The sequence below is a fragment of the Octopus bimaculoides genome, chromosome 16 (assembly GCF_046866305.1).
Source record: "Octopus bimaculoides isolate indiv1 chromosome 16, ASM4686630v1, whole genome shotgun sequence".
In the NCBI taxonomy this organism is placed as follows: domain Eukaryota; kingdom Metazoa; phylum Mollusca; class Cephalopoda; order Octopoda; family Octopodidae; genus Octopus; species Octopus bimaculoides.
In genome coordinates this window covers 21145622-21163019 of record NC_142943.1, presented here as the reverse complement: position 1 = coordinate 21163019, position 17398 = coordinate 21145622, and the positions used below count along the sequence as shown (strand labels likewise).

At 36.7% G+C, this 17398-nt stretch overlaps 1 protein-coding gene across 1 annotated transcript in view; it reads right to left on the bottom strand.

Moving 5' to 3' along the window:
• LOC106870718 (protein adenylyltransferase SelO, mitochondrial) overlaps positions 1–17398 on the bottom strand; it is a 32360-nt gene that overhangs the window by 3883 nt on the left and 11079 nt on the right. The window contains exons 3-12 of the mRNA XM_014916886.3: positions 16836–16981; positions 14721–14844; positions 12987–13102; positions 11808–11911; positions 11328–11500; positions 8486–8517; positions 7362–7556; positions 4643–4763; positions 1653–1810; positions 658–836 (exon numbers count right to left, since the gene is read on the bottom strand). Coding sequence (XP_014772372.2) covers positions 658–836; positions 1653–1810; positions 4643–4763; positions 7362–7556; positions 8486–8517; positions 11328–11500; positions 11808–11911; positions 12987–13102; positions 14721–14844; positions 16836–16981 — 1348 coding nt within the window. The remainder of the gene's footprint in view (positions 1–657; positions 837–1652; positions 1811–4642; positions 4764–7361; positions 7557–8485; positions 8518–11327; positions 11501–11807; positions 11912–12986; positions 13103–14720; positions 14845–16835; positions 16982–17398) is intronic.

Below are 17398 nucleotides of genomic sequence, written 5' to 3'. Positions count from 1 at the left end.
TGAAACAGCTTTGGATAAATTATAATCATGTAAAGTCATGTTTGACACATTTGATTGTAATCAGTCATAACAAGACATAACAATTCAAAAATAGTCCCAGGAGAAAATTCTTCACCTAAACCTGTGTAAATGCACATTTTGTTTTGGACTGTGAGTAACATAATCAAATCATAGTACATATGCATTTCTGTGTCATTCTGTTTTGTCAGCAATGGAAACTAACTCAATCACTTACAAGATATACAGTAGCATAGTCTCTTCTCCTTCATCATCATCATTATCATTATCATCATCATCATCATTATCAGAAAGTTTTAAAGATTTAATATCAAAATTATCTTTCTTGTCTCCATAGAACAGTAGTTAAAGGATTAGTGAGACTTCAATGTGAACACTTTTTTTATGGCCAATTGAGTAAGTGTATGTGTGTGAGGGAGAGAGAGAGAGAGTTGAAATTGACTTCAGTACTTGATTGATACTTTATTATTGACAAAAAAAGGGGATAAAATAAAAGGCAAAGCTCGTCTCTCTGGGATTTGATCTCAAAAGTATTTGAACCCTAGCAGTATTTGTCCTTGCCCTTGACACCCCGTCTGATATTCTAACAACTCTGCCAAGCAACCGTACTCATTTCAAAATAACAAAAGAATATCCTACCTTGATCAGTGTTATCAGTATTGGAAGATATATCTAATCTGTTTGTAGAAACCTCATCCAGTTCTATGTTGTCAGTGTAAGGATTCTGAAGAAGACTGTAAACCCGGCGTACCTCAAAGAAATCACCAGCTTCAGCAGCTTTTATAGCATTCTCTGCGATATAGTTACGTAGTACAAACCTACAGTATAAAGCATGGAGCTGACCGTTTCAATGCATAAATTATACAGATGACTGGAATAAGAAAATTTGCACCTGACCATTACAAACGTTTTTTTAATTTGACTAAGAAAGACAGGCAACACATATTTTTACCTTTTGTCACCTGGTAAGTGGTTAATAGGAAAACATGGGTACAACAATTTCAGAGAAATGAAGTCCTTTAGAAGGAGGAATGGATAGTTATTTGAATGTAGTCTGGTTATTACCAGAATAAAATGTAAGATCTACAGAGCAGTTGTCTGAGTCACTGCTTTTTTTGTGTTGGTGCTAAAACTTGGACATGGCATAAAAGTTAATGGAAGAAACTTTATGTTTCTATATGGCATCCCAGCAGTCAATTATAAAAATCTAGAGAAACAAGGTTTCCAGCAGTGAGATTCTAGGGCAAGCTTGGTAACAAAATATGGAAGATCTCTTCTTCAGGAGAAACTCAAATTGGATGAGTCATATTACCCAAATATTATCTGAAAATCTGATAAAACTGATTCTGTACACAAAACTACCAGAAGAACTAAGAGAATGTGGTCAGTCTCACTGACACTAGAACATCATGGAGAGAAAAATGAAAAACTATGATACAATCTTAGACATCCATAGCTTACCAAAGGGATGTCTACAGGGTCATACCAGGCAACTTGCTGCTATGATATATAGAATATCAGCAGGCCTATATAGGAGGGTCTCTCAAGGTTAAAACTGTAAAATGTTTATATTGAAATCTATCACACTAAAACATTCACAGTTATAACTAGATACTATGGGGACAATATGATACCTTGGATTGATACTATTCATAAGGTGAACCCTTTTCTTGCAGAATCCTTCCAAATCGTCTTCTTCACTGGCTTCAGTCTGCAATAACTGAAGATATTGCTCCAACCATGCCTTCCATTCTGTCTTGTCGCTCTGTTCCTTCTCTTCCTGAGACCTGTCCTAATTAAAAAGACACAAAAATAGAAATTAAATTTTTATCATCATTTAATGTCCACCTTCCATGCTGGCATGGGTTGGATAGTTTGACTGGAGCTAGTAAGGCCAGGGGCTGCATCAGGCTCTATTGTCTGTTCTAGCATGGTTTCTATCGCTAGATGCCCTTCCACTCTACAGAGTATACTGTGTACTTTTTATGTGGCACCAGTGCTTTTAACATGGCCCTAGCATGAGTGCATTTTATGTGGAATCAGTACCGAGTAAAAATCTTAAATGATATAAAATATAGTAAAGTTCCTTCATGACTGAAAATGAAAAAAATGGTTCAAAAGTGCTCTAGCATGACCACACTATAACTACATTGTCTAAATGCATCCATATTTTAAAGCAGTGAGGTATGTCTTGAGGGGCAGTTAGGCCAAGGGACTACATAAATGCTCTCATATTAGCTCATTTTAATATATATTTATATTGTAGGTGAGCTACAGAGCCAGAGATGATGATTATTATTATTATTATTATTATTATTATCCTTATTATTATCATCATATTTTGTCGCTAGGTTTTGATTCTCAGATGACTGACAAATGATTGTTACTTTAGAACTTGAAAGTTTCCCTACCATTCCCCCTCAGAATCATTAATTAATGAAAAACGATTCTCCTCAAGTCCTTGAATGCAGCATTGTTATATTTATTTTGGCTCAATTCATCGTTCTCAACATCTTCCTTTTAGATCCATTTTTTCATGCTGGCATAGTTTAAATGACTTTCATAGCATTTCACCATTTGTCATACAGACATCAATATAGAACATATGCCATCTCTGTTGAGTAAGTCATGTTTGTAGCACTATATATTATCAAGTTCAGCAACTAACAGAGAAAACTGTGGAGGCGCAATGGCCCAGTGGTTAGGGCAACGGACTCGCGGTTTCGATTCCCAGACCAGGCGTTGTGAGTGTTTATTCAGTGAAAACACCTAAAAGCTCCACGGGGCTCCGGCAGGGGATGGTGGCGAACCCTGCTGTACTCTTCCACCACAACTTTCTCTCACTCTTACTTCCTGTTTCTGTTGTGCCTGTAATTCAAAGAGTCAGCCTTGTCACACTGTGTCACGCTGAATATCCCTGAGAACTACATCAAGGGTACACGTATCTGTGGAGTGCTCAGCCACTTGCACGTTAATTTCACGAGCAGGCTGTTCCGTTGATCGGATCAACTGGAACCCTCAACGTCATAAGCGACGGAGTGCCAACAATTATCAAGTGCCCCTAGGGTATTCCTTATTGACATCCATCACCCTCTCTTACCATCACTCAACCATATTATCCTCCATCAGTTGATCTAACTGCAATCACTGGCCACATTCCAGTATTGTCATTCTTCTATTACAGCCTCCTCCTCTACTAATCACTCTGTTTCTGCCATCACACACTTACCTTCATCACTCACTCACCCTGGTCCTCCTGCCTTTGCACTCTCTGCTAATGTAGAATAGTGAGGATTCTTTTGCCTCATGGGGTATAAGTCAACCTCACTAGTGGCTGGTGCAACAATAAAAGTGCACCTAGCTCACTCTGTAAAGGTTGGTGTTAAGAAGTGTATTTAGTCATAGATACCACACCAAAATGGAATGCATGAATGGGATGCAGATCTCCACTTGGGATAGTAGTAACTCTGAATAAGAAAAAAACTTAAACTGTAACAACCCATCAAACTCATGCCAGCATGGAAAGCAGAAGTGAAAGTGCTGGTGTCACAAAAAAAAAAAAAAAAAAATGCACCTAATATACTCTGTAAAGTGGTTGGTGATAGGAAGAGCATTTAGTAATGGGAGCTATGCCTAAGTAGATCTTGGAGCGTGACACAATCCTCTGACTTGTCAAACCATGTCAAACAATCCAATTTCCATGCTAGTGTGGAAGTTGGATGCTAAATGATGATGATGATGATGATGATGATGATGTTGTTGGCACTCCGTTGCTTACGACGATGAGGGTTCCAGTTGATCTGATCAACGGAACAGCCTGCTCCTGAAATTAACGTGCATGTGGCTGAGCACTCCACAGACACGTGTACCCTTAACGTAGTTCTTGGGGATATTCAGCGTGACACAGTGTGACAAGGCTGACCCTTTGAATTACAGGCACAACAGAAACAGGAAGTAAGAGTGAGAGAAAGTTGTGGTGAAAGAGTATAGCAGGGTTCGCCACCATCCCCTGCCCGAGCCTCGTGGAGCTTTAGGTGTTTTCGCTCAATAAACACTCACAACGCCCGGGTCTGGGAATCAAAACCGCAATCCTATGACCACATTTCCGCTGCCCTAACTACTGGGCCATTGCGCCTCCACCATGATGAGGATGATGATTATGGTGATAAATATCAGAGTCTTTTATCATATGGGGCTTTTAACCCTTTAGCATTCTGATCATTCTGTCAAATGTAATGCTTATTTATTCACATTGTTTTGAATTAATCATGCATTATCTGATAACTTTGAGATTTTGATGAGGCAGCTGTTAATATTGTAGGGTTTGTGTCAGAGGCCAGATCTGGTCAGTTTGAACATAAAACAGGTAGAATATTTTGGTCAGACATGGCCAGTATAAATGCTAAAGAGTTAAATATGTAGTGAAGTATTAGTGACCCTGGTTTAGATGAGATACTTTGATACATAACAACATACACTACTATTAACAAAATAAATAACGATAAGAGTTTATGAAATGTTTCAACCAGCCATCACAGCTCTCCTACTTTTTTAGTTTTTGAACAATATTTATGTCAAAAAGAAATATGGAAAAAAGAAAAGAAAATCAATTTCCATAACTCACAGCTAGTTTCCTGGCATTTTCAATTCTTTCCAACTCTTTAAAAACTTTATGAACCTCTGGTCCAAGTTGTGTTAAAATGTCTGGGTTGGTTTGAGCAATTGCCAAAATTAAGTTAAAATCTCTAAATAGAGAGAAAAGATAAAAAAAGGGATCAAAATTTGAGTAGATATTATAATTACCATCATCATTTTAGCATCCACTTGAAAAATAAGGTTCAGCATACAAAAAAATTATATTCAAATTAGCGTTAACATATGCAATATTAAGACTCACTACATTATATTTTTTTCATTGTGTTAACAGTATATAATTTAAAGTTAGGGTTATCTTCCCTGTCTGCTTTGACCAGAAATAAAACCACTAAGGTATTTATTGTTTTCTTCACAATAAGTGTGGGCATGGCTGTATGGGTAAGAAGCTTGAATGCCAGCCATGTGATTTCTGGTTCAGTCCCAGAGCATGGCACTTTGGGCAAGTGTCTTCCACTAGAGCCCCAGGCCAACCAAAGCCTTATGAGTGGATTTGGTAGATGGAAACTAAAAGAGTCTGTGGTAAGTGTGCATGTGTTTATACGTGTGTGTATATGTGTGTGCACGCATGCGCGCGTGCTCACTGCTCGACTACTTGACAACTGGTGTTGGTTTCATTATGTCCCAGTAGCTTAGTGGTTCAGCAAAAGAGACTGATATAAGTACCAGACTTAAAAAATAAGCACTGGGACCATCAATTTGTTTGACTTAAGCTCTTAAAAAAAGCATTGCTCCAGCATGGCTACAGTCAAATGACTAAAACAAATAAAACGTAAAAGATAATTTTAATTAAGTGGAATCATTTGGCTCACTCCATTAACTATGTGAGCACCAACTTTACTGTTTTCTTGTTGAAAGCCTCTCCAGGTATTTCCTCCTGCTCTCATCTCATTCTTCAATATAATTCAGTCCTACTCTGCAGTACCTTCTACTATAGCCCCAGACCAATTAAAATATCTTTAGCAAAGTCACAACTGTCTTGCTTCTGACTAGTGCTTGAAGCTTGTCCTATTTTTATAGGGAATTCATGGCTCAAATTAGTATATGTTTTGAGAGGATAGTTACATGATTGGTCTTAGAAATTTTTGTAGGTAACCAACTTGAGGTTGCATAAACATACAATATCCCACCGACCTTAAATTTAGACCAATCGTAGCAGGCCTGAACTGTGAAACACACACAGACTCAACATTTTAGACATATTATTGAAACCTATTTTAAAATACATATCAAGTTTTGTAAGGGATGACCTGGACCTGTTAAACCACCTCCCAAAATCCATAAACAATGATACCACTATCATATCTTTTAATGTGGTAAACCTCTATATCACAATCCTACACCAATATGGACTAGATGCAATAAATTTCTGGCTTGGGAAATTTCCTCATGAAATTCCAGAGAGAATTGTAAAAAGTTTCATCACTTAAAGATTAAAGTTCAACTTCAAAAACAACTTTTTGACTTTGATGGCAAGATTTACAAACAAATATCTTGGAATGCAATGGCGACAAAAGTTGCTTTGATTTATGCCAATCTAGTCAAGGCTTACATGGGGGTCCAGATATATGAATAATCTAAATTAAAATATGGCTTGAACTTTCACAAATAGCTACTAGAAAACTGGAAACATTACCTAGATAACTGTCTAAGCCTATGGACAAACACATTTTAATCAACAGCATAAACAATGTTATCAACTTCACCATTGTATACAGTAAATCTCAACTACTATTCCTGGATATACTAATCATCAAAAGAGATAAAAACATCGTTGCCGGTGCCCCTGGACTGGCTCTTGTGCGGGTGACACATGAGGTTTCTCGAGCGAGATGAGCGTGGCCGTTGTCAGTACCGTCTGACTGGCCTTCGTGCGGGTGACACGTAAAAGCACCCACTACACTCTCTGAGTGGTTGGCGTTAGGAAGGGCATCCAGCTGTAGAAACTCTGCCAAATCAGATTGGAGCCTGGTGTAGCCATCTGGTTTCACCAGTCCTCAGTCAAATTGTCCAACCCATGCTAGCATGGAAAGCGGACGTTAAACAACGACGACGGCGACCTCTGAGTATTCACTCACTGCATGTATCAAGACTTCAGATTCATTGATTAATGTGCTTGTAAAGTCATTCAACTATTTGTAAGTTTTCAACTTTCAAAATTAATATTCACAATCTCATTCTATGAACATTTCAGCACATAACTCATGTCAGAACATCAACCTTTTGCAATTTCATTTCTACTTTTAATGACTTACAGATGTTCAAATTGAACATAAACTAATTTCATCAAACTCTAGACAGTCTACTCAGACCTTTCCATAAATTAAGACAGCTAATCTGCAGTGATTGACCAGTTAATCTATTGATCTGTGGTGGGAGACCAATTAATCAACTGATCTGTAATAGTAGACCAGTCAATCTATTGATCTGTAATGGCAAACCAGTTAATCTATTGATCTGTGGTGGTTGACCAGTTAATCTACTGATCTGAGGTAGAAGATCTGCTAATATACTGATCTATGGTGGTAGACAAGTTAATCCATTATCTGCAGTGACAGACCAGTTAACCTTGTAATCTAAGATTAGTCAAAAAATTTAATATTGATATAAGCCATGGGTAAAGTTACAAAAGGAGAAAAAGAGAGAGAGAGAGAGGGAGAGAGAGAGAGAGAGAGAGAGAGAGTGCATACCTTGCGTCCACTCGAAGATGGCAGTCAGCTTTAAGTTCTTCAATGGTTGAACAGTTTGAAACAAGGTATTCAAGTGCTTCATCTATGCCAATGCCTTCTCCACCTGGAACAGCTAATTTACTCAGGAAACGGAAAGTGTTTGTGAAATCCGCTCCAGTTGAGCACATAGTTTTAAGAAGATCTTTAACAATATTGCTGTAATAAAAAGATTGTTTGACTCAAAAAATATTTTATCTGCTAAAAGAATGTTTTGGAAATAAACTTACAAACTTAGAAATAAAAAAATAATCTAAAGTAGATCTAGAGTCCAGATGCATATACTGTTTATGTAAACTAAAGCATTAATGAAATAATGAAAGAAGCCTCTATATGACTGTTTAACTTCGTAGAAATAGTAGCCAAATATTTTGCAAATCACACTCTAATAGAATGGACACATCAGTCCTAGATAATTAGTTTAAAAAAAAGATGTGGTCACAGCTAGAATCCCCTCACTCATAGGTACATTCGATCAGGGCTGATTTACAGATAAATATCTTCTCTGGAATTGATATAACTAGCAATGGACTCACTTCTCCCATAAGAGAAATTTTAACTAATGAAGTGAATTTCATAGGAATCAAATTGATTTCCATTATTGGTTACTTGAATCCTGCTAGAATCCTCTTTAAGATTTTTTAAATAATAAAATCTACTTTAAATACACTAAAGCTAAGAAACGTTTCATGTGTAATCACTTAGTATTTGTGCATTTTGTATTGACAAACCCCTTACTTTTGTCTCATCCTAGAACAGCACTGGTGCCTTATTAGATAAAAGAGGCCTGATAATCTGTAATAACTTAAGAAACAGTGTGAAAGCATTCAGACTGATTAAGGAAGTCCTGCCTATGAATCCTGGTACTGTCTGTTCTTTAAGAACTGTATAGAGTTGTTACGGTAACAAATATGACTTGAGTAGATTGTCTATCACATGCATGGTTGGGGTAAAATTTGGAATGTTGGTCTTGCTAAGCCATATTATTCTAGAAGGGTTAGGGTTTAGAATAAAGAATGAAATGGTATCAGTTAGAAGCTATACAGATATAAGCTGTGTATAAGGTAATCTGGCACCAAACAACTTACTTCAGCTCTTTGTGGTCTTTTTGGAAGCCAAGCTGGTGAAAAGAAAAAGAGAAATAATAAGAAACAGGACCATTTCCATAAACAGTCACTGAAAAGAGATTAGGTTAATAATGGTCTGGTTGGTAAGAATGATATAAGAATTAAATTGAAGTGGAGTATATTATGGTGTGAGAGGAATTAGGGATGTGATTTGGACAAGGTACTTTGTCAGACGAGAATTGAAGATTTTGTAAGAAGGTAGTTGTAGAAAGTAAGAAGGTAGTTGAGAGAGAGAGAAAAGAAAAAGAACTGATTTTAATAAGATTTGAATTCAGAATGCAGAGAGCTGGAATGAATACTGTAAGGCATTCGATACAGTAACTCTGCCAGTTTGTCTAGAACTAGTGAGGCTTAAATGGAGTTGAGGTAGCCAGAGATAAATTTACTGGGATGAAATGTGTCAGCCTAAATTATAGGTTAGTCAGAAGAGGACAGACCTTTGTAGCAAACTCTCCTCCCAGTTTGGTGACAACCTGATTGATACTCAGGCTGAACATCTGCAGATGGAAAGGGATCCAAGGATGTCAATGGGAAGGGTGCTGGGGCCAGATGATGGTGTCAAGGGACTGGTATATAAAGAAAAAAAACCTAACAACCTTTGGGTGATACCATCTGATTGTTTTTGGGTTTGAGGAAGAAGATAAATGTGAAAAGTTTGAAAAGTTTTCACAAAATGGTTTGTGTCTGCAACAGGAAGTTGTTGAGGAGAGAAATTAACGATTGAGTTATTTCAAAATTAGTTTGAGAAGAAATTTGCAACAGAGAATTGCATTTATTGTATGTTTCTTCTCATTGTAAACAGAAAAAGAGATAGATGATACTAGTTTCAGTACTTATTAAAGCCTCATCAGAGATTGGTACTTTGTTCCTGTGTTGATACATTCAAGAAGTCCCAGATTTCATTCCAAAGCATGGCATCTTGGGCAAGTGTCTTTCACTATAGCCTCAGATTGATCAAAGCCTTATGAGTGAAACTAAGTAGGCAGAAACTGCTGTATGGGAGCTGGCAAATGAAATGTACAGGTAATTTAAAGGTCCAGTTTTGTAAGTAATTCTACTTCCAATCTATACCAGCATGGAAGATGGATGTTATATGACGACGATGATGATGATGATTCAGTCACTTCACATAGTAATTCAATTAGCAGCTCATCCAGTTAATCAAACAACTGGAAGCACATACATGGAAAATGATGTGAGAGTCTATCATTTATTCCTGTGCACAGAGAGAACAATGGATTATGGTTAAAAATGCACATACGTGAAGTTTACTTTACTCTTCTATGTACCCAATCAGTGTCAAGCTACTGTTAACCCTATGCCTGTCCTGTGTATTGCATGTAATACACAAGACATATTCCCCTGGTATCCATGCATCATATATGATACATATAAACATTTTTTTTAACCATAAGAGTAATTTGGGACTAATGGAAGGAAAGCTTTATGATACTCAGAAGATATGAAAGAAAGGCCAACTAAAAGTTCGTAAACAAGAATCAACATTTGGGACAAACTTATGAAAATGCTTTGGACAAGCAAAGGGTTAATACACACATACATAAATGTACACATATTTATAAATACACACACATTTATATATATAGGTGCAGGTATGGCAATGTGGTAAGAAGCTTACTTCCCAATCACATGGTTCTGGGTTCAGTCCAACTGCATGACATCTTTCACAGGTGTCTTACTATAAGCTTTGGGCTGACCAATGCCTCAAGAGTGGATCTGGTAGACGGAAACTGAAAGAAGCCCATTGTATATATACTTATATGTATATATCTATATCTATGTGTGTGTGTGTGTCATTGTGTCTGTGTTTGTCCCCCCATCACTGCTTGATAACCAGTGTTGGTGTGTTTACATCCCCGTAACTGAGTGGTTCAACAAAAAAGACTGATATTATAAGTACTAGGCTTAAAAAATAAGTCCTGAGGTTGATTTATTTGACTAAAGCCCCTTAAGATAGCGCTCCAGCATTGTTGCAGTCAAGTGACTAAAGCAAATAAGAGAATAAAAGAATATATATGTATACAGACTGTCCTCATTTAACGACCGAGTTACGTTCCAACAGCTCCGTTGTTAAGCAAATTTGTCGTTAAACGAATATTCATAGGGTACATATTTTTTTTTTTATAGGTATAGTGTACTGTACATACATATAAAAACAGAATATCGTACTGTATAAAGTATATGCAGTACAGGGCCAAGAATCACTAACATAAATTGTTGAAAAATGAATAAGTAACAATAATATTATCACAAGGAAAACCTTAAAAGTTAGGATATGGATACTGTATTATTGTAGCTCAGACATCATAAGTATGTTTGTGATTCCAGGCCCAGTACATAAGATGTCTAATAAACTTTTCTCAGGATTATATAGAAAAGGTGAAAAGGTTTAAAGGAAACTCAAACATAATAAATTTGTTTTACTTTGGATAAAGATTACAAAAGCAACTCATTCTTGACATCAAAATGCATGAAAAATCCTGTCAGTGTTGTTTGCTTTGTTATCTTCTTTTTTTTGTCATAAATTTCTCAATAACATCGGAAAAGTTCAGTTGTCTTCCTTTCTACCTTGGAAAATCACTCAAAATTAGGATTCATCGCCTCAAGTTCTATTGTATAAAATATGTAATGACAGTTCATAAAGTTCGTCCTAACTCCAAGTGGTCGTTAAATAGGTAGGTCGTTAAATGAAGACAGTCTGTATACGAATATATACACACACGTACATATATTTCTAGGGTGAGGGGAAATAGAGTAAGAGAAACAAAGTAAAACTGCTAACCTTTTTCTTCATCATTCCAAAGTATTCGTCACTAAATGTTTTATCAAAGATATTTTCCAACTCGGGTAAAGTTTTGTCAAGTGGCACAGCTTCTTGGATATCTTCTGCCAGTTTGCGACAGTTCCATTTACAGATCTCTGGTTGTTTACTGTAAGAGTATCGGCCTTCTCCATCTAAAATTCAGGAGGGAAAAACTGAATATGATGCAATGGGATAAATAAAAAAAATGATACACGGAATGAAATGCTTAAACGTACACATGCTCTCAACTATATATAATTACATATACTACATAAAAACTACATAGAAGGAGTGCCCATTATACATGAGCGCTTTTGATATATAAATAAATATGGTAAATGTAGCAAAGACTACCCTGGAGATTTTATATCATAAAAACTTCATATAGTGCTGTAATCTATGAGCAATTACCTATAGCAATGAAAATAAAGGCAAATAAACAACAGAATTGTTACTAACCAGATGAATTACAAATAAAATCGTCATTAAATCTGTCCATGAATCCAAACGGTCCATAGTCGATTGTTAAACCCAAGATACTCATATTGTCTGTATTCAATACACTGCAGAGAAAAGAGGAAAATATTGGATAACGAAACATAAAGGAAATAAAGGGAGAGGTAACATGGCAAGGAATTAGTTAGATGCTGTAGTTAATCCTTTAGCATTCAGATTACTCTGTTAAGTGTAAATCATATTATTCTGAATTAATCTTGCATTATCTTGTGGCTTTGAGATTTTGATGATGTGATTGTTTATTTTTGGAAAGACATTCTAGGGTACGAGAGGCCAGATACGACTGTTTCGAAGATAAAATGAGTAGAATATTACGGTTGGATACGACTAGTTTAAATGCGAAAAGGTTAATGACATAAAAAATGCATGGGCAATGCATCCTCCTCCTTCTTTTCCATGCTGGCATGGGTTGGATGGTTTGACCAAGGTTGGCAAGCAAGAGAGCTGCACCAGGTTCCAGTCTGATTTGGTTTGGTTTCTATGGCTGGATATCCTTCCCAATGCTAACCACTTTACAGAGTGTGCTGGGTGCTTTTTATGTGACATTGGTATGGGTGCTTCTATGTGGTGCTTTTACATGATGCTTGCATGAGCGCTTTTAAGTGGCACCAGCACGAGTGCTTTTTACATGGCACCTGCACAGGGCTCTTGCAGGCCTATCCTTTTCAGCAGGGAGAATGGTATTAATACGTTTGCTGTGGAGGATGGGTCTTCTTGAGTTCAGCAAGGCACCAGATATCTTGGTCCTTCATCATCTCCTCCATAAGGTTCAGTTTCCTAAGATTGTCATACAGTATTTCATCTATTTTTAGTGAAGTAAAGCATATAATATAGGCCCAACTTTGCACATAAGATCTGGGGTAGTTTTTTGAGATATATTTTTGAAAAAAAAAAATGTATCTTACATGCCATCAAATACAATATACCTATGAAAGTATATTGATGAAAAGAGATATTGTTGATTCTGGACAGAACACTTTAATTTATATGACTTCCACCGAGAAATTGGGAATAGGAAGCAGATAATCTGGGAATGTTTAACTTCCCATACCTTATACTTTTTAGCCTTTAATCAGACCCGCCCTCCTTTGATCCAGTGAAGAAATCTCAGTAGAATCTTACCCATGGCACCAGCCAACACATTGCCATGCCGCCACTAATTTCGCTGTCCTTTTTACAATTTCTTTGTAGAAGTTCAAATACATTTGCTGTTTGTCATTCTGATGTTCTGACCATATCTGAGAGACGAGAATAAATCAGAGAGTGAATATAATATCAATTCAAAACAAATAGATAACAATATAAAAAAACATAACCAACAACATCTATGTTAACTGTTTCTCAACAAAATATACCCAAGAAAGCAGAAAATACATAAAATTATTTAGTTTAGAATCTTTAGTTGTACTAGGGCAATGCAATCTCTCTATTGCTGGTGCCATGGTACAATGCATCTAGCACACTCTGCAAAGTACTTGATTGATAAATGGATGGAGACAGTGAAAAGTAGAGATGACTCCTTATTTTTCTGAATTGAATATAAATTACAAAAGTTATTATTCCAAGATACATATTGCCTCTCTTTCATGTCTTCACAATTGCACAGTTCTATGTTTTTGTTAAAAAATAGTGTACATATGAATGTATAAGACTGTTGTAGTTAGCTTGAAAGACTGTGATACAGAAGTAAAATAATAAATGGTGAAGATGGAGAGCGTCTAACAATGTGAAAAGGAGAAATTAAATAATCTTTATATGCTTCCGGCACAAACGTCCACCATGAGACGTGAATGGTTTAGAAATGTAAGTTTATGTAGATCTTGCCATATTGGCTGTCCACTTTGTCCATGTAGTGGTGGCTGTGGAAATGGGCAATATATAGATGCATATATAAATATATATAGACTACAGAGGAGATGCAAAGGCTTGAATGAAATGAAGTTAGCATGCTCTACTGGATGAGTAATGTCAGTGTGCACATACGACAGAGTGTAAATGATTTAAGAGGAAAACAGTATAAGAGGCATTAGATGTTGTGTGCAAGAGAGAAGACTGTGCCGGTATGGTCAGGTGATGTGTATGGATGAGGACAGCTGCTTAAAGAAGTGCCTATCTCTAATTGTGGAGGGAACCCGTGAAAGAGGCAGACTTAGGAAGATGTGGGATGAAGTGGCAAGAAAGGATCTTCAGACACTGGGCCTCACTGAGAAGATGACAATGGACCAGGACTTGTGGTAATCCGCTGTACGTCAGGAGACATGTCAAGTAAAACTGTGGCCATCCATACATAGAGACATGTCCTTTATGGCTCTGCCCCCACTCCCTCTCCCAGCTGAGATGTTTTCATTTTGCAGGTGCCAGTGCCACATAAAATGCACTTGTGCTGGTGCTATGTAAAATGCACCCATGCCAGTGGCACATACAAAGCACCCAGTACAACGTAGTAAAATGGTTGGCATTAGGAAGGGCATTTAGCCATAGAAACCATGCCAAAACAGACAATTGGAGCCTGGCCAGCTCCTGTCAAACCATCCAATTCATGCCAGCATGGAAAATGGATGTTAAATGATGACGACAATGATATATATATATATATATTTATATATATATATATATATATATATATATATATATATATATAAATTTCAGGGTAGTAAAAAATTTAGAAATTTTCTGCTACCAGTGGTCTAGCGTGAAGAAAAAAAAACTAGTCAATAGACTATATATTATTCATATAATGTACATTGTATGTATGTATATATATATATATATATATATATATATGTGTGTGTGTGTGTGTGTGTGTGTGTGTGTGTGTGTGTGTGTGTAGCTAGAGGAGAAGGGCAATGAACTCACCTCAGGATAAAAAGACTTGACTGAGTAATCCAACAACTGAAATAATAGCTCCTTGTTGCCAGTGCTGGGTCCAGATCGCTTAGTTAAATCATCTTCAGCTTTGAAAATTTCAAATGATCCAAACCTTGACAAGAAAAATTGGATCAATTTAGATACTTTAAAGAATAGCTCACACACACACACACACACAAGTATAGTTGTTTATTAGTAAATATGTGATGAATCTTAAATAACATAAGATATCAATGCACCACATCAAACACTCAAAAAGGCCTAACTGGGCACTGAACTATTAAACTATTTTGCACTATAGCTCATGTTTTGATTTTATAAGTTAGAAACAGAAGGGCAGTGTCCATAACCTTTGCAGATTCTCCTAAACTTGGTGCTGAGTGATACACAAACATATGTAAAGTTCATTGTTCATCCCAACTGGGCACTTTGAAAGGTATTGTAGGAAAGTGGTTATACACCATTAGGTGTACTCCGCTTCCGTACATTAAATTTCTTGAAGAAACAACGGAACGCAGATTCTGAACAACACAACAATATTTATTTACAGTGGAATTCGGCTCACGCTTGGAGGGAATTCGGTAGCTCGTCGCCTTTGGTTACTGAGACGCCGTCAATGAAGTTCGTGGTTATTTGTGTAGCTCTAGTGCTGGAATGTTGGAGAGAGCTCTGTGGGACGTCTAGGCTCGACGGAGATCAGCGAACGATGAGAGTGAGAAAAGGCGCCAAAGCTGGGTGTCGAACTCTACGCATGCGCATGAGACTCTTCCTGTATTCCTTCCGGAACTAGTCCCTGCGCATGCGTGGATAAAACTCCGGACATTGAACATATAACAGTCGTCTGCTATAGGTGTCACTACAGTATTATCACTGCCTTTAGTCAACAGAATATACCTCCAATGATAGACAAGACAATTGACATATTTCATTCCATTTGGGCATAATGTGTTGTCTTATATATCAACCCTATTAACACTAATTTAATTATGATATATTTAATTATATTAACACTGATTTAATTGTGATACCTCAGTTAGGCTTATGTTAGACGACAAACAGTTGCTGATGATTTGAAGAGCTGATGAAATGAATTTGTACAATGAGGATATTTGCTGATATTTCATTAAATATTTGGGATATGTCCAATATTTTAAAGCTTTATCTAAAGATTAATTAGTTTCACATCGGCTTATGTCATAGCGTTTAATTTCTTTTTATTAACTACTTGAATGCTTTTTGATTCGTTTAATACATTTTGTACAGTATATAAAGTGTATGTTGACTGAAAATTAATCACTGTATATCTTGATCATCATACGATCTTGGCATGCTATATCTTTTTGGAAAGCTCTATGTCTAAGCTACAACTTGAAAATTTCAGCTCTCTAGGTCTATTTTTAGGGATTTTAGAGCCAAACCAAAACTAGATGGAAACTGAATGAAGCCCGTCACATATATGTATATATCTATGTGTGTGTGTCTTTGCATCTGTGTTTGTTTCCCTGACATTGCTGGACAACTGATATTGGTGTGTTTGAGTTCCTGTAACTTAGTGGTTCAGCAAAAGAGACTGATAGAATAAGTACTAGGCTTACAAAGAATAAGTCCTGGGATCGATTTCTTTGACTAAAACCCTTTAAGGCAGTGTTCCAGCATGGCCACAGTCAAATGATTGAAACAAGTAAAAGAATAAAAGAATATATACATACATATGTATGTGTGTGTGTGAATTTTTGTCTTTGTGTTGGGTTTGTTTGCATCCGAGTAATTGAGTGGTTTCGTAAAAGAGACAGGCACAATAATTACCAGGCTTAGAAATAAAGTACTGGGGGTCAATTTCTTTGACTAAACCCTTGAAAGTGGTGCCCCAGCAGCTGGCAGTGTAGTGATTGAAACAAGTAAAAGGCAAACATGATATATTTCACCAATGAATATCGGCAATGGTGATACTTCCTTTTACCCTCACTACAACATAAAATAAGCAAATAGGGAAAAAAGATGAGTTACACATTCTGGTTGATCTCTATGGTGCTTGTGAAATCCATGAAAATAATGAGAAACTAACGTTCACTCCATTTTATATTAAAGCAGTTAAATACAAACCGGAGAAATGTAGGAGCAATACGGAGGACAATCGTACATTTTTCTTGGCGAGGGTTGCCCGAGTAGAAAATATCTCTTACAACTGTAGAGTCTGATGTTATACATGTTCCAGCTCTTGTGGTTGGAATACCCAAGTAATAAAAAGCCTGAAAAATAACGTGAACCAGTATAAACTTGCGTTTTGAAGTAAAAATAGCATGAAATTAGGAAACATAACTTTTTTATTTTTGGCTTTTCTTCTTCTTCTTGCAAAGGTTGACTTTGCCTTTCATCCTCTAGGGGTCAATAACTTAAGTACCAGTGAAACACTGGGGTCGATGTAATTGACTAGTCTCCCCCCCAAAAAATATCAGGCCTTGTGCATTTAGTAGAAAGGATTATTATTATTATTATTATTATTATTATTATTATTAACCCTTTGGCATTTAAACTGGCAATATCTGGCCCAAATATTTTACTTGGTTTTCCAATCTGACTCTGCCAAATCAGATTGGAGCCTGGTGTAGCCACCTGGTTTACCAGTCCTCAGTCAAATTGTCCAACCCATGGAAAGCGGACGTTAA